Genomic DNA, 25,251 nt, shown 5'->3' with positions numbered 1-25,251 from the left:
TAACATTTATCTAGAATGTTGGAAGAATGTTCTTGATATTGCAGTTACTAAAAGAGCTGAAAGCGACCATGATCCTGTTGTATTGTGTGTTAAAATGAGCACTAGGAGCATCTTTATGTTGGTATCAATAGCAAGGTAGAATTTGGGACTGAGATCTTCCCAACCAATAATAGGAGTAGTATAAGATGGAACAAAAAGAAATATACAAATGAAATCTAATCCTTGCAGCTATTATGGTAAAATAGGGGGCTATTATCTTGAATGCTTCAATTGATAACAGTGATAATATTTTGGATGCAAACAACTCCATGATCAAAAATGGGTAGAAAGCACTGTAGCACGTATGACACTGAATGTTTTAACATGAAGAGTTTAGCCTTGAAAAGGTTTAATGCAGAACCATCATAATTTACAGAGTGAAATATACTTCCAAACATACAGGTGGGAGTACAAATGCCTCCTAGAAACAAAGAAATTAGCTCAGCAGAATTGAATATGTGCTGTGCTGAGGGAGAGTTTAATTATGAAAAACACCAGAAGGTTTTGAGAAGTTGTCACCTTTGTAAAGAGGGGTAGGCAAATAGGCAAAAATGCCATATTGATCCAAAGGCCTGAGCGAAATACTTTGGTGCTTTGTACAAGACTGATACTAACAATTCTCCTGATTCCCAGATGCCCGAAGAAGACCAACGTAAAGTGTAAACTGCATTTATGTCCAAGTACCAGAAGTAGATAGGGCACTGATAAAAAATGACAAGACACTAGGCGGGGACCTAGTGCCTATTGACCTTTATTATGAGACCCCCAACTATGGGCTAGATTTCTCACAAAAGTATTTAACGTATCCCTAGCTACAAATAGTGTCCTTTGCTCCTGGCGCTCAGCCACTTTAGTACCCTTCTTTGAGAAGGGTGACTAAGGTTGCCCCTCCAATTACTCTTGGTAGAGTTTTCTTAAATAGATTGCAAGACTGGGTGGATGAGGAAAACATTTTAACTGAGGCACAAGGTGGTTTTAGATCAAGGGTTGGAGCCATAGATGAATCAGTATGCCTAAATATGATCTCCTATAAGTCCTTGTTGTATTTAAACTTTGTTGACTTGAAGGTAGCATTCGATCTTGTGGATCAGACAATGTTACGGAGATTCTTGGTAGAGCTACGGGTAGACATTCTTATGCAAGTAATAATGGTGCTTCACACAGGTAACACAGTCAGGGTTAGATATGGTCTGGGAGGTGAATGTAGCAGAACATTTGTTGCAGGGATTCTGTTTGGAAACAGAGCTGTACCTTGGGAGAACAGGACGTCAGAATGTAGGGACTGAGTATCTCTACCTGCAGGCACAAATTAGACTAGTTTACAGTGCCTCACCTAAACTCCTAACCTTTTCAGAGTAACAGGTTATTTCGGCAAACCTGGAACATGAACCTCTAGTCCCCAAGAGAATCGTGGAAACAGATCATCACCTATAGTTCTCACTCATTCATACATGTCCATAGTAAACAGAAGAAAGACACAAAGGAAGTTAACAATATATTTATTGAAACTAGTCTATTTTGAAGCAGGTGTACTGTGATTAGTAAACAGATACAACTAGGCAACGTAATCAACATTACTAGCAGGCGGTAAACAATGAACAACCCAACCATGGCACAAGATATCTATCCAAGTCTACACTCACTATGTGAGCGCAGGGATATATTAGTGATCTCTGGGATTAGCAATAGACCCCATACCTGGTGTGTGTAGTTAGGTGTAGTTAGGTGGTCCACATAATAGGTGGAAACTCAGTTTACACAAGGTTGCTGTCTCCATTCCAAAACTTGTCTCTCTGCTGGAATTCTCCTATCTGCTCTACAAGGGGCAGAGACATGGTTTATATGCTAAGAACTACTGTGTTATAAAACTGCAGCTGTGCTGCCATGTCATGTCTAAAAACATTAGGAGATGTTGCAGACCAGGCACAAGAAAGCAGTACACCATGTTGTGCGACCTTGTACAAAATCTTTGGACTGCATCCCAAGAAGAGTCACTGAAGAACAAATAACATGTACAGCGTATTTCTAAAATAATATCATGTCACAAAAACAAACGTATTATGTGTAGCTGTGCAGAGCAAGGGCAGCCTAAAACAGCTAATATGTGTAACCAAGGGAGAACCAAAGTTGGGCCAAGAGGGGAACCACTACACCCACTCAGCCGCGGTCAGTAGTAGGAGTTCCTGCAGGGCGGTGACGTGGGGAGGGGGAGGGGCAGGGTGGGGGGTAGTAAACTATGGATTACGGAGGTTTACAGGTAAGTAAACATATAAATTAATAAAACGAATTTCGTTCCGTGCACTGCATCCCCAAATGCGATGCAGTGCACGCAACGAAATTCGTTTTATTAATTTATATGTTTACTTACCTGTAAACCTCCGTAATCCATAGTTTACTACCCCCCACCCTGTCCCTCCCCCTCCCCACGTCATCGTCCTGCAGGAACTCCTACTACCGACCGCGGCTGCACCCACTCCTTGGTCAGGAAAGTAACTTAGCGACTAATAAAATAATTAAAACACAATTACAAGCTAAACAAATGTTGGAATGGGTAAATATGATGTGCAGGACTGACAACGGCAATACCAATAAATGCACTGTTAAGGTATGCCTCAACCTATGCCCGTACAACAACGTTAATGCCCATAAATCCAATGTCAGTGTATGCCATAATCTATACCAGCACAACAGCAACAATAACAACAGTAGCAATGTCAATGTATTCCATAATCTATGCCTCAATTACAAAGTTGTTGCCAGTAAAAGCAATATCGATGTACGCCATGATTTAGGAATGCATAACTATGTCAATATCAGTAAAGACAATATCAATGTACACTATGACAACTGTACACGCAATGTTGAGAATGTCGATACAAATGATACCAGTGACTGCAATATTATTTTGAGGAGTTACAGTGAACTCGCATCATTGCTGTTGGATTTATCCAAGGTGACCTCCCCATTAACCCTGAGTCAGAGATACGTGGTCAGACAGGTCCTGCGACCCACACCCAAGCCTATTGAATAACAGGTGACTGGTGGGGCCTCTCTGAAGCCAAAGAGAAACACACGGCCAGGGAAAACCTTGATTGATCCCACATATAGATAGGTCCAAGGCAATTGGTCCCAAAAAAACATGTTCGGCCAAGTGCTCACGTTCCCTAAAAAATACCACAAAGCTAGATACCACATGTAGATAGAACTAATGTAAAGAACTGCAGATCTGCCAAATGTCCAAATATTCAAGTTAAGCCTAAGATCACTGCCAAAGTCTATAGTGCTTGTGCTTCAGAATTTCAGAATTCATTAAATAAGTCCCTAACCTTATGTTTGACATCATGAAGGACTTCCTTTAAAGGAAATGTTGTTGTAGTTCTCAAACAAATACCAAAACTACCCCATGGATTACAAAAAAATGCATGATTGCCAAACCCAACCTTCTGAGCATACTTAACATTTATAGCCGTGAAGTTATCCAAGAGGCTAAGAAATTGTACAAACACAGTTTAGAAATTTGAGGGAGAATTGGCACACAGGGAATTGACAAGATCTTTTTCATGCAGCAAAGACAAATGACCGCAAAACTGTCTGGCACATTGTAGCGCATGGTAGCAAGCATATATTCAGCAGAGCGACACCACATTCATCCACACATTTGGATTCAGCACTTTTCCAATCTTTACTCCATCCCTACTCAATTAGAAAAACATAATCTGGGCCTAGATTCGAAGGATTATACAAGTATCTTCAAAAGAATTAACCCTGAGCCACTATTTTTGTTTTAAAGGCCATCAATTGTATGAAGGAAGGGAAAGCTCGTAAACCAGACAAAATCTCCAGAGATCTCTTTCACGCAGAACCTACTATATAGGCACCATATCATAATTTACTATCAAATGCTATTATGCATGGTGATACTATCCTCAACACCTGGAAGGAGGCCGAAATTATCCCATATAAGAGAGATAATAGCGATAATCGGCCAAGTACAGACTCATCAGCTTAAAAGATAATCTACAAAAGATCTTTGCCAAGCAGGTGTCAGATAAATTGCAAGTGTGGATGGAGGAAACACAGATTTTGTCTTCCCATGAAGCCAGGTTTCGTTCTAAGATCAACAGCATGGATCAGGTGTTTTACTTTGTCCTAATCTATTGGAAGGTTGTTTCATTAAGGAAAGTACACTTATATATGGCCTTTGTCGATCAAAGGGATGCTTTTGATCTGGTCCCTAGAGACTGTGTATGGAAGATAATCAGATGTACGAGGGCCCCAGAAAATCATATGTCAATTTTAGTCTGGCTATATGCAGATACTTATACCTAAGTATGTTGGGAAGCTAATGGAGAGATGCCTGATCAGATACCAGAGTATATGTTAATGCCAACCTTATTTTCCTTTTATCTCAACAATGGATTTTTTTGATGGTTTGTGATAGTAACTCCCCTAAAATTAAGGGCATTAAAATCCCAGCCCTTTAGTTTGAAAATGATACTCTGCTAATATCTAGGGGTGTGCGAAACCTGCTTAATTTGCTGTAGCGTAAGTATGCAAAATAACCCATAATTACACAAAATGCATTTTGCACTTCGGAAACTACCCAAATGGTCTGTTTAGGTGAAAATTCAACTTGAAAATATAATTTTGAGTTGATTTCCAGTCGTTTGCATGCAAACATGTCCATGTTTCGATTTGTAGGTTTTCGCTCAAATATTACCCAAATGGTCTGCTTGGATAAAATATCTACCTTAAATGTTTGTTGACCACCCATGTTAAAGTTATTGCTGCTCATCTTCAAAACACAGCAGCTCACATTTGGATTTGTAATTTTGCATTAAACAATTCACCAAACTTTCTGCTTGGGGAAAAAATCTACTTGAAGTGCCGCTCGTGTTAAAAATAACCTGAACGGTACCTATTACTTTAAACTTTCTCGCCGAAATAACGTGACGTGAGGTAATGGCATAATGCCAGTAATCTCGCATAAATTTCTCTATGCAAAATCACCAAAATTATACCAGTGCAAGTAAAATTTTGCCCAGGCCTACTAATGGGAAAGCAAACTCTACTTAATAGGTGTGAAGAATTTTGTAAACTAAGGGGCTTAGAGATACACACTACGAAAGCAAAATCCATGGTGTTTCAGGCACACAGAGAATATAAGGGTAGGCTCATAGTGGGGGATGATGTAGGGGTTATGTGCAAGATCAAGTTAACAATTTCTTCCAATGTTTCAAGCTACTTGCTCTAGGTCTGTGACCCTGGCACTTAAGGTATATAGAGTGATGGCACAGGACGCTCCCTGTATGGGGCTAAATTACGGGGCTCTCATCGTATAGGAAAGCAAATTAATCAGGTTGGTCATAAATTTGCCTGTAACTCCCCGCTTATACCCTTTATTTGATGAAGAATTGCGTACTTAGTCACTTTAAAACCGCTACTGTAAGGGCTGGATATAGTGTTGAAGCAGAGGCATGCAGATATAGGGCCTATGAGTTTGGCAACGTGGGAGCGGACCGTCATGCTGGCGGTCTCCTCCTGCATCGCCAAACCCATGGTTGCACCACCCACCAGATTACGAATTTTATCGTGTCTGGTTGGTTGTTTTTGACAGTCCCATTTCAGTGCCTCTGAAAATAGCCAAAAACAGTTCCTGCATGGCATGGGCTGTAAAGTCCATGCCATACAGGAACTGGGGTGCATGCACACGGGGGGCACATGTTGTGCACCCTTCATTCATCCCATTGCACATTGACAACAGGGGGCCCTGTAGTTTTTGGACCGCCAGCCTTTTCATGGAGAAAAGACCTCAATGACACCTCTGGCGGTCCTGAAACTCACAATATGCATGGCAGCACTGCAGCATCACCACAAGTTTATTACTAAGGCCCTGACCACCACACCGCCGCCAGTGAGCGGCGGTTCCCTGGTGGCTGTGGTATTGCAATGGCAGTCTGACTGTCCAACTCGTAATGGGGCAGACGGACCGCTGGTGTGGCGTTGATTGACTGTCACCACCACACCTCCGTGACTTTAGCAGGCCTCGTATCACCAGCCTAGTAATTAGGCCCATAGTCGCAGCAAAATATTTACTCTGGATGGAATATGCAAGACTCCAGGTGGCATATTAACAAGAGGCAGCGATAATTATCGCTGACCGCGCTTATCGCATTTTTTTTATCGCCGCCTATCGCTGGAACTTATCGCCAACCTAGCGCTGTATTAACAACACTCAGCGCATTGGCAATAAGAATTCCAGCCATGGTGGGAAAAAGTGCAAACATCGCTGGAAATCCAGCGATGTTCACCTAAAAACGGCGAAAACCTTGCTGATACAACCCTGTGGTTGTAACCCAAGAAGCCACCTCCCATGCAAAGTATGCCCAAGTTTGGATTTTCCTTATAACAAAAGTTTGGATTTTAGCAGACGTTAAAATCCATTGTTAATGGGCAGTTAGCGCGATTTTGTGTATCGCTACGGCGGCCGGGACATTGTTGTAAATATCGCGAAGCCCGGTTGGCGATATTCTTCCGTGTAGTTTTGACAGGCACGCCTCCTTTACATATCATTAGCGTTGCGATGCTGAGCATTTACAAAACAGGCGCTGAGGCATGGAATCACGCGCTAGCATGTCCTTGATGATAATGCGATAAAATTAGCGCCGCTTTTCGCCCGAAAACAGACGCTAAATCGGCAATCATTTTATCGCGGGCCCTTGATAATATGCCTCCATGGCTGAAACCCAGAGGTACCTGGTTTTATTGCTTTGGTTTAGACAAATTCTGGGATGATCCCACCAGGATTACAAGATCATCAGTGGCCCAACTGGAAGCTATGTACAGGACAAATGTTAAGGAGAAATGGCCAAAAATTGTATGATTTATAGGAAAAGTTTGTCTCTATATGTGAGACTTTTTGAGATAATATAACACTATCTTTTGGAAAAAACTTGTACATCAGATTTATACCTATAAATAAATAGTTTTAATAATAAATGGACCCAGGCCAAGGAGGAAGCTGACACATGAGCTGAGACAGAGGAGCGTTTTTTGTTCTTCTGTTCAGTTTACCATCATTTTCGTTGTAAATGTATACGCCCGAAATATAAGAACTTGGGTGTCAGAAAATATTTGGGGCCTGATTTCGATGTTGGTTGGAGTTGCCTCCGACCTACACTGTTTTGGTGTCTGAACCGCCGGACCATAGGCTGGCGGTTCCGCATACCTTATTACGATGCAAGCACACATGATGCGGTCGCAAACTTCCATTTCTCTATGGGAGCTTGTGCGGTTGGCAGTAACCGCTGCAGCACAAGCTCTCATTGAGAAATGGGAGTTTGTGAAAATCCCTGCACCATGTGGCAGGCACCTCACAGGGCCTGTCACATAGTGCAGGGATGTTCTGGGGGGCACCCAGGGCCACAACTGGAGGGCCGGGGGGGAAAGGGGCCCTGCTAGGTGCCCCCAAAGTCGCTTTCCAACAGCTTTTCCATGTCATAAAGGCCAACATGGAAAGGCTGTCGAAAAATGAAATCCTAATCCCGACGGCAGAAATGCCGTCCCTAAGGGATTATAAGCCAATTGAACCTGTCGGACCAGAGTCGGTTTCCCCGGCCGGTTAACACTCCGACCAACATTATTGTAATACGGCGGTCGGAATGTAAACCCACCATGTCAGTCGGAATGCCTCCGACCAGTGGTTGGAGGCTTTCCGACCGACATCGTAATATGGCCCTTAATTGCAAGATGGATCCTCAAAACTGATACAATTGGTTGTATTGTTTTTGTTGTGAGCAAATACTTCCCCATTGATGGCACAAAATAAATATTTTTATGGACTCAGTATTGGCCTAGCATTTTCTTTTGTTTGTAACTGAATTGGTTAAGTACGGGTGTTTTATATTGTAATACTTAATTTCAACTATTTTTATCGCTATAAATATTTAATGTTTCATGGAGTTTTCCCCGAAATAAACATTAATAGACTGAAGAAAAAAAACACACCACTCATCAAGTCCTCACATAAGAACAACTACTGCATCATATGCTTCAGGAACAATAACAGCAAACATAAGAACATAGAGCACTGAAGAAAGACTGTATCACAGTCTCTCCCCCTGTCTGTGGACATCGGATAGACTTTGACACTACAACAGTTTGGAAGACTTTACTCCTCTGGTTTTAACTTTTATTCACTCAAGTTGTTGTCTTAGACCTGCTACCTTGCAGATTTTTATTCTATAATAGGACCTCTTCCCCTTTGTGAACGTTTGCAAAATAATTTTCTAGGTGTTGCCAGTGGTCCAATGGACCACTTCTTACTAATAAAATATGTATGTAAAACTTTCTCAGAAAGCCCAGCAGGCCACCATCCCTGTGATTGTAGCCAATCATAGTGGGTCGCACTTTGTGACATACCTCATGGATATTAATGAGATACGTAGAACTGCAACTCACTGCAATTCTGTATTTTGTGAACCAACCTATTAGTACATTGGCCGGTTCACAAAATACAAATATAGTTGGTAAATGTCGGTGCACAAATTGTGACCCGCTTTATCAAAATTTATTTTTTATACACGAGTCCTGGTATTCCTAAATAATGAATCCTGAGAAATCACTATTTAAGACAGAACTCATAGCACATAACATTTTGCGATTTCTAAATAGCTAAATGTTATTATTCGCTATTTAGGGATTTGAAGCTGTACAGCTGTACATTTTGTACACAAGGCTCTAATAGCCTGAAGTATCATATGGCAGGTCGCAAAAAGTGGTTGCAAATTACGCTCTGACGTTTTGCGGCCTGCTCTGCGTCTTGTGATGCACCTCATGTACTAATGAGTCACGGTGCAAAATGTGGATTCCCAGCAGGTTGCTAACCCTAAGGCCAACAAAGGGTGTCTCTGAAAGGGAAAGCTATCCAACAGGTACAGCTTCCCTATACAAATAAAAGACCATCCCAAGTTGGGTATCAGACTGATGGTTTGCAACGGTAATTGAGCTTACAAATCACTGATACAAACTACTGCAATGGATCAGAAGGCACTTTTGCCAGTCTGAAATCGTAACCAGTGCTTAATATGTGCCAGTGGTTTACGGTGCTTGGCACCAGCACTTAATTGTCAGCACCAGCTCTAGTGACAGCCCACCACATGATGGAGCTATCTTTTTAATTTGGAGATGAGCAAAACAACCATGTTTATTAAGTGAATATAAGTTGAAAATTAGTAATACCAGCCTCTCATGCCATTATTAAAGCTTTGTGTGGCCTGAAACAGTCTGAATTGCCACACTTGTAGGAGTGTGATGGTTAGGTGTTATGTTGGTACTGCCATTGCCAGCAGGGTATGGGTGGTGCAGGCTGCAGTGGCTTCTGAGAAAGGCCCTGGCACTTAATTGTTTACAAATTATGCACTGCTTGTAACAGATAGCAAATCTCTCTTTTACAATTCTTAAAATCTGTCTTTGTAATTAGCATCAGATTACGCTTAAGCTTAGTGGGCTAATGCGTCCACTGTAGGGGCCTGTGTTTGACCTCATGGTTACAGGTTCAAATTCCGGTGGCTTCAATCGGCCTTTCATCCTTCTGAGGTCGATAAAATGAGTACAATTGATTTGGGTAACAATAAACATCTGTTATTCAGCGACATGATACCCTTCTGGGTGAATGTGCGCTTTAAAATAAATAAAATAAATTTGTAAGCACAACAACACTTGAAAACCAGAGTTTATCTATTGCATCTTTAATCTACATATACTTAATTCCTTTATGCATCTATATACTTGCCATGTACTTATGGATCTATATATTTATTCCTTATTTCTAATTCAGCATATCCAACGCACTACCCTATTTCTCACCCTATACCTATATCTTCTACCTCAACTCTCTGATTCATCTCAAACTTCTTTCTACTACTCTTTGCAATTCACTACCCTATTTCTCACCCTATACCTCTATAAATATATCCTCTACATCCACTCTCTCATTCATCCTAAACCCCATACCACTACTTTGATCCCCAAAATAACCCTTTCTCGACTCTCCCCTACTCTACCACTCCTTGCATCATTTGACACCTCTTTTAATATACTGATCCCCAAAAACAAGCCTTTCTAAACTCTTCCCTCTGACTCTTCCCCTCCACATCCCTTTTTACTCATCCCAACCCTCCTCCAACTGCTATGACCTTCAAAACAAACAATAAAAGTCTGTATCCTTCACCCTTCTATCCCTCCACTATCCTTTTCTTTTTAAATTTTTTAAAACATTTTTTTAATTATCATCCTTTGATCAAATCAATGTTGCACATAGTTATAAAAGTCAAATAAATAAACCCAAAATAAAATATTGTAGCGTATAATACATCATCCCAACATAATTCCATGAACATATATGATTAATGATAGAACCATAATAAAATTCTCCCATTCATGGGAGGGACAAGATAAACATTCATGATAATCAGCGATCCCCCAAGTTCACTATGTTTAATACCTCGTTCCCATCCATCCACCCCTTCACAGACATCATACTTGAAAAGCATGCTATTACACTAATTATAGCTATCTACCACTAGATTCTCTCCAACCTACATTTCCAATCTATTACTGGAGCCCATTTGTGCTACCTTTTCAATCAAAATAACAGACTAACATGTCCACTTCTCAAATTTCATATTTCACTATACTAATTCACCACTAATCCTTTATGGGTTTCAGAGTAGTGTGCTACTTGCCAAAAAATGTGCTTCAACACTTCATCAGTGGTAACAAGCTCTATATAAATGCAAACCTTTTTCCCTCTTCTATCCCCCCTACCCTTCTCAATCCTAATAACTGACTAACCTATCCACCACTCAAATTACTTTCATATTTCACTGTACTAATTCAACACTAATCCTTTATGGGTTCTGGAGTAGCGTGCTGCTCGCCAAAAAAGCGCTTCAACACCCCATCAGGGGTAGCAAGAGCTATATAAATGCAAACTTCTTTCACTCTTCTGTCCTGCAGCTACCTTTCTCTATCCAAATATTTGAATAACATACCCACCACTCAAATTACTTTCATATTTCACTATACTAATTTTCAACTCTAATCCTTTATGGGTTCCGGAGTAGCGTGCTACTCTCCAAAAAGGCACTTTTAACACCCCATCAGGGTTAACAAACGCTATATAAATGCAAACCATTTTTCCCGTCTTCTATCCCTCTGCTATCCTTCTCAATCCCAATAACTGACTAACATCCACCACTCAAATTACTTTCATATTTCACTATACTAATTCAACACTAATCCTTTATAGGTTCCGGTGTAGCGTGCTACTCACCAAAAAAGCGTTTCTGCACCCCGTCAGGGGTAACAAGCGCTATATAAATAGAAACCTTTTTTCCCTCTTCTATCCTTCCGCTATCATTCTGAATCCAAATAACTGACTAACCTATCCACCACTCAAATTACTTTCATATTTCAATATACTAATTAAACACTAATCCTTTACGGGTTCCGGGGTAGCGTGCTATTCTCCGAAAAAGCACTTCAAAGCCCCGTCAGGGGTAGTAAGCGCTATATAAATGTAATTACAATACAATACAAATACACATGTTATTCCAAAGTGCTTGTGCGTGAAGGTGAGAATGAAAAACAAAGCTGGCGACCAGAAACGCAGTTCCATTTTGATATGGAAACTGGAGACCCCTAGCAAACACTGTGGTTTTTCAGCTGAATTAATTGCATAATGTAGCTAATAGTGTGCGGCATAATTATCACATCCAAATAAAACAAATAAAAAAGATTTGCTTCCAGTAACATTTGCCTGCTATGGTTCGACCTCCTTTGTACGTTTGGCACCTTTCTGCTTGAAAGCGGCGCGAGGAATCTTAAAATATTTACTAACAGGGCTTCAAGGCTCCAGCTTCATTATAAATATGTTACCACCCTGCTGATTGATGCGCCCAGAGCTCCGCTTGTCGGCAGTCCTTTAAGCGCCCATCCTTCATCCTGGCTCTGAAAGTGCGCCGGGCTGAGCCCTCCTGGTTGCCCATCAATTGTTACCTGCCAATACAGCTTGATGAGCTTGCTGATGCGCGGCTCGCTGCTTCCTGACAGCCAGTACATGTAGTCAGCAATCATGGCGCTCCTATTGACAGAGGCAGAAAGCACCGTGAATGCCAGATGCAAGGGTCAGGCTTGGACAACTCTTTGCAGAAGGAAATCAGTGGAAGAGCATTGACAACAGCATGTGCACATTACTTGTAATGTACCATGTAGATATTAGTTAGGGCAACACATGTATGTTTTTTCTTTTACACTTGAAATGCTTTATTTTACTTTATATACGTAATGTAACAAGTCGTCAAAACAACGCACAAAATTAAACTCAACTATAATCGAAATATATATATGGAAAATATTAGATAATATCAGTAGCGTTTTAACACTTTACGTATGTCAAAGGGAGAAGAAAAACAAAAAGGGGGACGTAAGGGAAAATCAGTGTGTGTGTATATATATATATATATATATTCACTTAAAAAACCATAGGTTTCAGGCACGTTATAGTTAGGTATTAGCATTTAAAAAACCTTAGAAATTCACAGAAAAAGCCATAGGTTTCAGGTAGCTGGACATTTCACTCGTACAAAACCATTGAAATTCCACCGTTATAGTTAGTTCAGCTAACTATAACTCGCACGCCCGCAATGCACTGCTGATGACATCACATATTACATCACTCATGACATGGTCAGTGACATCACTCATGACATCCCTGATGACATCTCAAATGACATCACTGATGACATCATCCAGTGAATGTGTGTCTTTCTGAAAATTAAAGATTTTTTCTATATGCATATCTCAAGGTCGATGGAAGAATAAATGGGTAAATAAGTGTCTAAATGTTTTTTTTTTTTGTAAAATTGTTTGTATAACTGATTGATTAAGTTATCTTAGTGAATACATGGGTTAGCGAGTAATGTTTAAATATGTAAATATCTGTATCAGTCTCTCACTTTGTGTATAAGTGGCTGCATGGATTGGTGAGTACCTACATGAGTGTCTATATGGGTTATTAGTTGTTTTTTTGAGTATCAGTATGAGTGTCTGAGTGTCTGTATGGTTCGGTGGGGGGTATTACTTAGCGCATAGATGCATAAATGAGTGACTCACTGTTTGTATGTGTTGAAGACAGCATGTGTGCAGGACTGTATGGGTGGATGAGTGTGTGTATGGGTGTGTTAGCGAGTGAATGACTGTCTCAAAAGTGTCTTTATGAGTAACTACATATGTTATAAACTAGTATATGTGAGTATTGGTGTACATAAGTGAATATATGTGAGAGTGAGAGATTGGAAGAGTTCCTGTATAAATAATTATGTGTTTCTATAAGTGATTGTTTAAGAGAGTAAGTATGTGTACGTTTCTGTAGAAGTAAGTGTAGTGGTGTGTATATAACTGTATATGCAAGTAAATGGATGTTTGATTCTTTAGTAGTATGAGTGACTATGTGTGTGAGTAACTCTATGAATGAGTGGCGGTGTGTAACAGGATGTATAGGTGTATGAGTACATATGAAGAGTGAGTACATGTATGAGTGACTACATAGGACTGTTGGCTAATGAGTGGATGTGTATGTAGATCTTGGAATTACTGAATAGGTTGTTGTAACTGGTATTGATCTGTCCATTTTTTGAAACTTTTAGTTTCCATTTTTGAATGTGTGTATCAAAGGTTATATTAGGGTGAGAGGAGGCCTGCCACTCTATCACAAGAATGATGTCATCAGTGATGTCATGAGTGATGTCACTGACCATGTCATGAGTGATGTAATATGTGACGTCATCGGCAGTGCATTGCGGGCGCGCGATTTATAGTTAGCTGAACTAACTATAACGGTGGAATTTCAATGGTTTTGTACGAGTGAAATTTCCAGCTAACTATAACACCCCTGAAACCTATGGTTTTTTCTGTGAATTTCTAAGATTTTTTAAATGCTAATTCCTAACTATAACGTGCCTGAAACCTATGGTTTTTAAGTGGATTTCAAAGGTTTTTTAAATGCTAATTTCTAACTTTAACGTAACTGAAACCTATGGTTTTTTAAGTGAATTTCAAAGCTTTTTTAAATGCTAGTTTCTAACTATGCCTACAGAGGTAGGACATGTGAAGAAAGAAGAAACAACACACAGAAAGAAGAAAAAGGAATGCAGACAGTAGCAACAGATGTCCTCAAAGACAAAGAAAAGCGCAGGAAGAAGGAAGACGTGCAGAAAGAACAAACAGAGGAGCAGAAAGAGGCTTTGTTGCAAAATCATCGTGTACCCACAACTTTTTCAGATGGGTACTGGTGTTAACTGACTCTGACTAACCAGTCCTAGAGCCAGTGCTATGCTAAAAGACAGTGAGAATACAGTTAAAACACCTACATACACTAGGGAATACTATGCGTTGGGGTACCCCTGTTATTAGCATGACCTCCTCTGTAAGCCTCTAGTATATAATAGGGTAGGGGGATTAAAACTACCTCTTAAAACGCACCACAGGGCACGTTTGCACACTGGTGAAGGGAGGGGGTGCTGAGCTGACGTGAGCCAACACGCCCTGTAGCCATTTTAATTTGGGGGATAAAGTCCCCTTGAATCCTGAGTGTCCCTTGGGTACAACTAGCCCGTCAGGTATCTCTAGTTAGCACCACAGAGCTGCGTTGCAGAGAAAATGGGCACGGCCTGGACCACCTCTCTGCAACGCAGCACTGTGGCGCTTACTGGAAGCACATGGTGGACAAGTTGGCACCCATGGGCCCTCAGGATTGAAGGAGAATTATTTCCCCAACTTAAAACACGTCTTAGGGCGTGTTTGCACACGTCACCTCAGGCCCCGTCCCCTCCCTACCCCACTGTGTAAACACGCCCTGTGGCCGTTTTAAGCTGCGAGATTAACTCCCCTTGAATCCTGAGGGTCCCTAGGGGCAAATTAGCCAACTAGGTATGTCCAGTAAGCACCATTGCAGAGAGGTGTAAAAAGGGGCACAGCCTGAACCACCTCTCTGCAATGCAGCACAGTGGCGCTTACTGGTAGCACCTGGTGGGCTAGTTGGCCCCCAGGGTCCCTCAGGATTGAAGGGGAATTATTTCCCCAACTTAAAACGCGCCACAGGGTGTGTTTGCACACGTCACCTCAGGCCCCGTCCCCTCCCTTCACCACTGTGTAAGCACGCCCTGTGGCCATTCTAAGTTGAGAGATTAAGTCCCCTTGAATCCTAAGGGTCCCTAGGGTCAAACTAGCCCACTAGGTACCTCCAGTAAGCACCACAGAGCTGCGTTCCAGAGAGGTGTAAAAAGGGTCGTGGCCTCTGAACACCTATCTGCAACGCAGCTCCCTGGCGCATACTGGAGATACCTGATGGGCTAGTTTGACCCTAGGGACCCTTAGGATTCAAGGGGACTTAATCTCTCAACTTAGAACGGCCACAGGGTGCGTTTACACTGTAGCAAACTACAGTGTCCCGGGGGTGGGCACCCTGCGACACTGCACGATCCGGCCCTGGGGGGTGGCGTTCCCCAGGGCCATGACAAGGCTCCACAATCTACAAAGCCCCGGTGTGGTGGTCCCCGGGGCTGGGCGGTCCGTCACGGACCCCACCATTTAAAAATTTAGAGCCCCGGGGAGGTGGCGGTCACGGGGTGTGTGGGGGAACTTTAGCCACCCCACACAGGGTATTTTTTTTTTAAAAAGCCCCGGGGGTGGCGGTCCCCTGGGCTTGGGGGTGCCTTTGAGCCCCCCACCCATATATTTATAAGCCCCGGGGGGTGGCGGTCCCCGGGGCTGGGGGGGCTGTGAACCCCCCCACATATTTGTAATAAGCCCCGGGGGTGGCAGTCCCCGGGCTTGGGGGGGCATTTGAGCCCCCCCACTCATTACATTTTGAAGCGCGGGGGGGTGGTTGTTTCCCGGGGCTGGGGGGCCTGAGAGCCCCCCGCACATAATTGAAAAAAGCCCCGGGGGTGGAGGTCCCCGGGCTGGGGGGCACCTCTGGGCCCCTCTTTACATAAACAATATTGCCCCCGGGATTTGGCCCGTTTGAGCCCACGCATCGCAATTGGTGATTCGTCAAGCGGGGGCCGAGAAAAAGGGGGGGTCCCAAAACGCGTTTTCCCCATGCATTTTCCCATAGGACCTTTAGCCGCAGCTACAGCCCGAACTGCTGAACGGAATTACACCAAATTTGGCAAAGAGGTAGTCCTCAGTTCAGACTCGTGCCTTTTGGTTAAATGGTGTAAATCCGTTCAGTAGTTCCTGAGAAAATTACAGTTAAAAGTACATATATATCTATGGCCTCAGAGGATCCGTGCACCCTCCCAATCACAAGCTGAATTTTAATTGGCTGCCAACACTCTGAATCAGGAAGTGTTGGCAGCCAACATCGCAAAACACGAAAATGGGGCAGGGTAGAAACACCCTGACCCCTAGGCCTGCTCAGGGGGTCCCACAAGGACCCCTAAGGACCCCAATTTTTTTAAAAAAACAGGACAGCGCATATCCGGCCAATAGAAAAAAATATGCTAATTTGCCCCTGGGGGGCCAAATCCCAGGGCATAATGAAAAATTAAGTGTGGGGGGGCTCTCAGGCCCCCCCAGCCCCGGGGACCGCCATCTCCCGGGGCTTGAAAAAATTTGGTGTGGGAGGGCTCCCAGGCCCCCCCAGCCCTGGGGACTGCCACCCGCCGGGGCAACTTCAAAATGTGGGAGGGGGGCGCATTGCCCTCTCCTGGAGCCTTGTATAGGCCCTGGGGACAGCCACCCCCAGGGCAGGCTCTTGCAGTGTCCCAGGGTGCCCACCCCCGGGACACTGTAGTTTGCAATGACAGGGCGGGAACCTCGGGGCTCCCGCCCTGTCATTGCAAACTGCTTTGCTTCATTGAAGCGAGAGCAGGGAAACCAGCTCTCGCTTCAATGAAGCAAAGCAGATTGCTTTTCCACATGGGGAGCAGCATGTTAGCTGTGGAAAAGCAATGCCGGCTCCCGCAGGACGCAGGGAGCCGGCTGGGACTGTGGGGGGATTGGGGACCCCCCCACGGCCCCCAACGAAAAGGGCCAGCCCCAGGGGATGGGGTCCCCGGGGCTAGTAGTAGCCCAGGAGGGGGGCCACACAGCCCGCCTCCTACATTTTTTTTTTTTTAAATGCAAAAAAATAAGAACGGCCCCGGGGGATGGGGTCCCTGGGGCCATAAGTGGCCACAGGAGGGGGGCAAGGCAGCCCCCCTCCAAAATATTTATTTTTTTTAAAAAGGGCCATGCCCCGGGGATGGGGTCCCCGGGGCAAATTATGGCTTCAGGAGGGGGGCCACGCGGCCCCCTTCCGGATTTTTTTTTATTTTTTAAACAAATTGGGGGCAGGCCCTGGGGGATGGGTCCCCAGGGCCAATAAATTAGAAAAAGAAGGAAGGCTACACAGGCCCCCTTCTAAAAAAATAAAGACAGGATCGGGCCGGAGGCCACGCGCCCCACCTTGCACCACTCTGCAAACACGCCCCCTGGCGCATTTGCAGAGGGGGAACTAATTCTCCTTGAATACTGGGGTTCCCTGGGGGCCAATTAGCCCACCAGGAACCTCCAGTATGCGCTAGGGGGCTGTGTTCAGAGAGGTGTAATGAGGCCTCTCTGGCGCATACTGGAGGTACCTGGTGGGCTAGTTGGCCCCCAGGGGACCACAGGATTGAAGAGGAATTAATTCCCCAACTTAAAACGCGCCACAGGGCATATTTGCACATGTCACGTCAGGCCCCGCCCCCTTCCTTCACCATTGTACAAATATTCCTCTAAAATCAACCGAACTACGAATTCCGATTTACTCACCTGTTATCAGGAGAGAAGCCAGTACTGCATCTTTTAGCCCAGCACTGACCCTGAAAAGTAATTCTAAGCGTACTTACCAGTAACTTGTATTGCCTTCCATAGGAATCCATTGTGTGGTTTTCACCAGAAATGTTTCTAAGAGTCCATTTTTGAAACGTAAAAATATTCCTCTAAAATCAGCCGAACTACGAATTCCGATTTACTCACCTGTTATCAGGAGAGAACCCAGTGCTGCATCTTTTAGCCCAGCACTGACCCTAAAAAGTAATTCTAAGCGTACTTACCAGTAACTTGTATTGCCTTCCATAGGAATCCATTGTGTGGTTTTCACCAGAAATGTTTCTAAGAGTCCATTTTTGAAACGTAAAAATATTCCTCTAAAATCAGCCGAACTACGAATTCCGATTTACTCACCTGTTATCAGGAGAGAACCCAGTGCTGCATCTTTTAGCCCAGCACTGACCCTAAAAAGTAATTCTAAGCGTACTTACCAGTAACTTGTATTTCCTTCCATAGGAATCCATTGTGTGGTTTTCAGCAGAAAAGTTTCTGTCTATTTTTACAAACTAAACATATTCCTAAAAAATCGTCTGTATGACTTAAACACATTCTTTCAACTGTTTCCAGGAGATTCACCAGTGCTGGAGCCAGGATCCACGAATGAGTAAGAAAATGTAACGATAACACTACTTACCTGCTAAGTGAATTTTCTGCCATAGGATAACATTGGTGATTCTATGTGAAAAAATTTCTGTCAACTTTTAAAATACAATAATATTCCTTAAAAATCACTACTGTAACCAAAACACTTTTACTCAACTGTTTACAGGAGATGTCCAAGGACTGAATCTAGGATCCAGTCCTGTGGTTAGAAAAGTAATCCATAAAGTAACTAATTGCATTTGACTAGAAATTCACTTTGAGTTCAATGTTGCATTGTGTTTGAAATTGTGTTGGCCATTACAACAACTGTAACTACTGTACTTAAAAGTCTATTGCCTATTTGCAAAGTATTTAAACTAAAGTAATTCATTCTGAGAAAGTATATTTTGTATTGTAATGTATAATGTAATTAAAAAAATATCTAAAAATAAATAGTTTTAAAAATGTAGTAAATCAGTATAAAAAAAATCAGTATAACAATTAATACATTAAAAATTGTCATTTACAAAACCTTTGAAATTCACTGAAAAAAACCATAGGTTTCAGGCCTGATATAGTTAGGAATTAGCATTTAAAAAACCTTTGAAATTCACTGAAAAAACCATAGGTTTCAGGCCTGATATAGTTAGGAATTAGCATTTAAAAAACCTTAGAAATTCACTGAAAAAACGACAGGTTTTAGAGGTGTTATAGTTAGCTGGACATTTCACTCAAACAAAACCATTGAAATTCCTCCGATATAGTTGGTTGTACTAACTACATCTCGCGCGCCCGCAATCCACTGCTGATGATGTCACATATTACATCATTCATCACATGGTCAGTGGCATCACTGATGACATCCCATAGGACCTTTAGTCCAATCTACAGCCCGAACGGCTGAACAGAATTACATGAAATTTGGCAGAGAGGTAGTCCTCAGGTCAGGGATGTGCCTTTTGCAGGTCTGGTGTAAATCTATTCAGTATTTCCTGAGAAAATAGCATTTAAAAGCATATATATATCTATAAGCGCGCACCGTGCGCGTACGGTAAAACTTACCGTACGCGCACGCTGCCGTGCGCGATTCTGATTGGTTGTTAGATCTTAGTAAACATTCGAATCGGTCGAAACCAGGAAGTGTCGGCCGCCATTTTGTCTCTCGCAGTCTGAGGGGGTGAAAAACAAAGGTGGAGAACGTGAAAAGGGGGCAGGGTGGACAGTTCCTGACCCCCTAGCCTTTGTCAGGGGGTCCCAGAAGGACCCCCAAGGGCCAAAATTTCCTTTAATTTTTTTGCGAAAAACCGCGGAGTACGCGTAGCGTGCGCGTACGGTAGAAACGGAAAAATTCCGCGAACTGCGTAATGTGGGCGCACGGTGCGCAAAGCGCACCGTGCGCGTACCGTACGCGCACGGTGAAAAACCTTAAAAAAAATAAAATAAAATACATAACTTAGCATTTAAAAAACCGTACAAATTCACTGAAAAAACCATAGGTTTCACACACGTTATAGTTAGGAATTAGCATTTAAAAAACCTTGCAAATTCACTTAAAAAACCATAGGTTTCACACATGTTATAGTTAGCTGGACATTTCACTCTTGAAAAACCATTGAAATTCCCCCGTTATAGTTAGTGCAGGCAACTATAACTCACGCGACCGCAATCCTCTGCTGATGACGTCAGATATTACATCACTGATGACATATGTGTCTTTCTGAAAAAAAAATATTTGTAATATATGTATAGCTAAAAATTAATGGAAGAAGACATGGGTAAATAAGTGTCTAAATACAGTGATGTAATATCTGACGTCATCAGCAGAGGATTGCGGTCGCGTGAGTTATAGTTGCCTGCACTAACTATAACGGGGGAATTTCAATGGTTTTTCACGAGTGAAATGTCCAGCTAACTATAACATGTGTGAAACCTATGGTTTTTTAAGTGAATATATATATATATTATCTACTGGCGGTCGCCAGTAGATAGTTATAGTTAGGAACGTGTTTCCATAGGAAATCCGCAACATTCTATTTGGAATAACTTTGGCGCCGGTCGACGAATCCTCGCAAAATTTTCAAAACTAATGGGGCGCTACGCTCCGCTCCTACCCTGAAAGTCTCGGGGGGATTCGTCAAGCAGGGGCTGAGAAAAAAGGGGGTCCCAAAACGCATTTTCCCCATGCATTTTTCCATAGGACCTTTAGACACAGCTACAGCCCGAACGGCTGAACAGAATTACTTGAAATTTGGCAGAGAGGTAGTCCTCAGGTCAAGGATGTGCCTTTTGTAGGTCTGGTGTAAATCTGTTCAGTAGGTCCTGAGAAAATAGCATTTAAATCAATATATATATCTGTAAGCGCGCTCCGTGCGCTTACCGTAAGCTTACCGTACGCGTACGGTGCCGTGCGTGAGCTCAATTCTGATTGGTGGTTACATCACTGTAAACATTCGAATCGGTCGAAATCAGGAAGTGTCGGCCGCCATTTTCTGTCTCTCGCACTGAGAAACAAAGGTGGGGAATGTGAAACGGGGGCAACGAAGAGAGTTGCAGACCCCCTAGTGTTTGTCAGGGGGTCCAAGAAGGACCCAAAAGTACAAAAAATTAATTTAATAATTTAAAAAAAAAATCGCGGGGTACGCGCACGGCAAGCTTACCGTACGCGCACGGCAAAAAAAATAAAAAAAATAAATAAAGAAGTAACAATCACATTTATTAAATAAATTAAAGGACCCACAAGGGAGAAAAAAACAAATGTAACTGCGTAAAAAAATGCGAGGCGCATAGGTGTGCGCATAGTGAAAAACCAGAAAAAAAAAAAAAAAAAATACATAACTTAGCATTTAAAAAACCGTACAAATTCACTGAAAAAACCATAGGTTTCACACACGTTATAGTTAGGAATTATCATTTACAAAACCTTGCAAATTCACTTAAAAAACCATAGGTTTCACACATGTTATAGTTAGCTGTACATTTCACTCGTAAAAAACCAATGAAATTCCACGTTATAGTTAGATCAGGTAACTATAACTTGCGCGACCGCAATCCACAATGTGTAATTTCAGATGTCATCATTGATGTCATGAGTGATGTCACTGACCATGTCATGAGTGATGTACTATGTGACGTCATCAGCAGTTTATTGTGGGCGCGCAAGTTATAGTTACCTGATCTAACTATAACGTGGAATTTCATTGGTTTTTTACGAGTGAAATGTACAGCTAACTATAACATGTGTGAAACCTATGGTTTTTTAAGTGAATATATATATATATATATATATATATATATATATATATATATATATATATATATATATATTACCTACTGGCGGTCACCAGTAGGTAGTTATAGTTAGGACCACGTTTCCATAGGAAATCCGCAACATTCTATTTTGAATAACTTTGGCGCCGGTTGACGAATCCTCGCAAATTTTTCAAAATAGGTGGGGCGCTACGCTCCGCTCCTACCCTGAAAGTCTCGGGGGGATTCGTCAAGCGGGGGCTGAGATAAAAGGGGGGTCCCAAAACACGTTTTTCCCATGCATTTTTCCATAGGACCTTTAGACACAGCTACAGCCCGAATGGCTGAACAGAATTACTTGAAATTTGGCAGAGAGGTAGTCCTCAGGTCAAGGAAGTGCCTTTTGTAGGTTTGGTGTAAATCTGTTCAGTAGATTCTGAGAAAATAGCCTTTAAATCAATATATATATCTGTGGCAGCTTACGGTGCGCTTACGGTGTGCTTACCGTACGCGTACGGTGGCGTGCGCGAGCGCGATTCTGATTGGCCCTTAGATCTTAGTAAACATTCGAATCGGTCGAAACCAGGAAGCGGCGGCCGCCATTTTCTCTCTCGCACTCTGACAGGGGGTTGAAAAACAAAGTGCAAATCATGTAAAGGGGCTGTTTACACAGCTCCCAAGCACCTAGCCATGTCGAGGGAGTCCCCAACGATCCCCCAAGTGAAAAAAGGCAATTTTAATTTTTTCGAAAATTTCGCCGATTACGCTTACCGTACGCGTACGCTAAGAAATAATAATAATAAAAAAAAAATATCCACATTCTCCCCACCCCGTGTGCAAAACGTGCCCGCAGGGCACCTTTTGTGCATGGCTCATCAGAGATAAAAAAAACATATATTTTACCTGTCACAACGATGCTCATCATATGACCTCCATGTGCGCACGGTGCGCGAAGCGCATCGTGCGTTCATGGCCCATCTAGCGTAACGTGGGCACGCGGTGCGCGAAGCGCACCGTGCGCGCACGGAACGAACTGCGTTTAGTGGGCGCGTACGCCACAAATGGCGTAAAGTAACTTAGCATTTAAAAAACCGTACAAATTCACTGAAAAAACCATAGGTTTCACACACGTTATATTTAGGAATTAGCATTTAAAAAACCTTGCAAATTCACTGAAAAAACCATAGGTTTCACACATGTTATAGTTAGCTGGACATTTTACTGATAAAAAACCAATTAAATTCCCCCGTTATAGTTACTGTAGGCAACTATAACTCACGCGACCGTAATCCTCTGCTGATGACATATGTGTCTTTATGAAAAAAAAATATTTGTAATATATGTATAGCTAAAATTTAATGGAAGAAGACATGGGCAAATAAGTGTCCAAATACAGTATTAGCATCAGCAGAGGATTGCGGTCGCGTGAGTTATAGTTGCCTACAGTAACTATAACGGGGGAATTTCACTGGTTTTTTATCAGTAAAATGTCCAGCTAACTATAACATGTGTGAAACCTATGGTTTTTTCAGTGATGTATATATATATATATATATATATATATATATATATATATATATATATATATATATATATATATATATATATATATATTCACTGAAAAAACACATGTTATAGTTAGCTGGACATTTCACTCGTAAAAAACCAATGAAATTCCCCCGTTATAGTTAGTGCAGGCAACTATAACTCACGCGACCGCAATCCTCTGCTGATGATGTCAGATATTACATCACTGTATTTAGACACCTATTTACCCATGTCTTCTTCCATTAATCTTTAGCTATACATATATTACAAATATTTATTTTTCATAAAGACACATATGTCATCAGTGATGTAATATCTGACATCATCAGCAGAGGATTGCGGTCGCGTGAGTTATAGTGAGTTATAGTTGCCTGCACTAACTATAACGGGGGAATTTCATTGTTTTTTTACGAGTGAAATGTCCAGCTAACTATAACATGTGTGAAACCTATGGTTTTTTCAGTGAATATATATATATATATATATATATATATTTTTTTTTCATCAACAAAGGGTCCCTGGGGCAACTACTTCTCTTGTTACCGCCAGTAAACCCCACACAGCTGGATTGCTGAGAGGTGGTCAGAGGCCACGCCCCCCTTCTCCACCACACTGCAAATGCACCTCCTGGCGCACTTATGCTTGAGGGATGAAGTTCACTTTAGTTCTGAGGCCCTCAGGATGCAAGAGGACCTCATCGCCCCACCAGCAGTGTGCCGAGAGGCATGTTTGCAGAGTGGTGGGAAAAGGGGCGTGGCCTCTGACCACCTCTTTGCAATCCCACTATGTGGGGCTTACTGGAGGTAACAGGTGGGCTAGTTGGCCTCTAAGGAGCCTCAGCAGTGAAGGCGACTTCATCCCCCAACCAAAAGTGTGGAAGGAGGCGTGTTTGCAGAGTAGTGGAGAAAGGGGGCGGGGCCTCTGCTTTTTTTCTCCATTTTACGGAGTGGGGCTGAGTGGCCCCCTTCCCTTGACCCTTTTTGGCCCCGGGACCCCATCCCCAGGGCCTGACCCATTTCATTTTTTAATTAAAATAAAAAGCGAGGGGCCTGTGCAGCCCCCCTCCTGGGGCTGATTCTAGCCTCGGGTGCCCCATCCCCCGAGGCTAGGCCTTTCTTTATATTTTAGTTAAAAAGGGGAGGATGGCGGTGTGACCCCCCCTCCTGAGGCTGATTTTGTCCCCGGGGACCGAATCCCACAAGGCCCGGCCAACTTTTCTTTTTTTATTTTCCAGGAGGGACCCCACCTCCCAGGCTATTTTCAGCCCCGAAGACCCCATCCCTGGGGTCAGGCATTTTGCTTTTCTTTAATCATTTAATTTTCAGGGAGGGGCCCACGTGGTCCCTCTCACCAGGCCTATTTCAGGCCTGGGGATCCCATTCCCAGGGGGCCAGGCCATTTTCTTTTTAAATAAAAAAAGAGGGGGCTGAGCGACCCCCCTCCGGGGCCATTTTTGCCCGCAAGGGACCCCTTTCCCCGGGTCATGGCCATCTCCTTTGGGACCGCGGGGGAGCCTGAGGGAGCCTGCATTGCTTTTCTCCACAGGGAGCTGCTGACATGCAGCTCCCTGGAGGTAAAAAGCAAAGTGCTCCACTTTGAACAAGCAAGAGCAAAATGCTCTAGCTTGTTCAAAGTGGAGCACCAGTTTGCTATCCTGCCATCCTAGAGCAAACTGCAATGTCCTGGTGGTGGGCACCTCAGGACATTGCTGGAGCCAGCCCTTGGGATTGCGGTCCCCAGGGCCATTTATTAGCCCCGAGGAGGTGGTGGTCCCTGAGGCTGTGTGAAGGGGCTGGTGCCACCCACACATTATTTTTAAATGTAGCCCCAGGGAGGTGGCGGTCCCATGGGCTGCGTGGGGCGGCTAGAGCCCCCCCATGCATATTTGTAAACATAGCCCCGGGGAGGTGACGG

At 43.0% G+C, this 25,251-nt stretch overlaps 1 protein-coding gene across 1 annotated transcript in view; it reads right to left on the bottom strand.

The window, feature by feature from the left end:
- Window positions 1-25,251, bottom strand: part of SPATA16 (spermatogenesis associated 16) — a 483,092-nt gene that overhangs the window by 304,074 nt on the left and 153,767 nt on the right. Inside the window, exon 4 of the mRNA XM_085633135.1 lies at window positions 12,100-12,184. Within this exon, the coding sequence (XP_085489261.1) occupies window positions 12,100-12,184 (85 nt within the window). The remainder of the gene's footprint in view (window positions 1-12,099; window positions 12,185-25,251) is intronic.

The sequence above is a fragment of the Triturus cristatus genome, chromosome 11 (assembly GCF_964204655.1).
Source record: "Triturus cristatus chromosome 11, aTriCri1.1, whole genome shotgun sequence".
NCBI classification, from domain to species: Eukaryota; Metazoa; Chordata; class Amphibia; order Caudata; family Salamandridae; genus Triturus; species Triturus cristatus.
The sequence above is the reverse complement of the archived record's forward strand: the minus strand, read 5'-3'. Positions and strand labels throughout refer to the sequence as shown.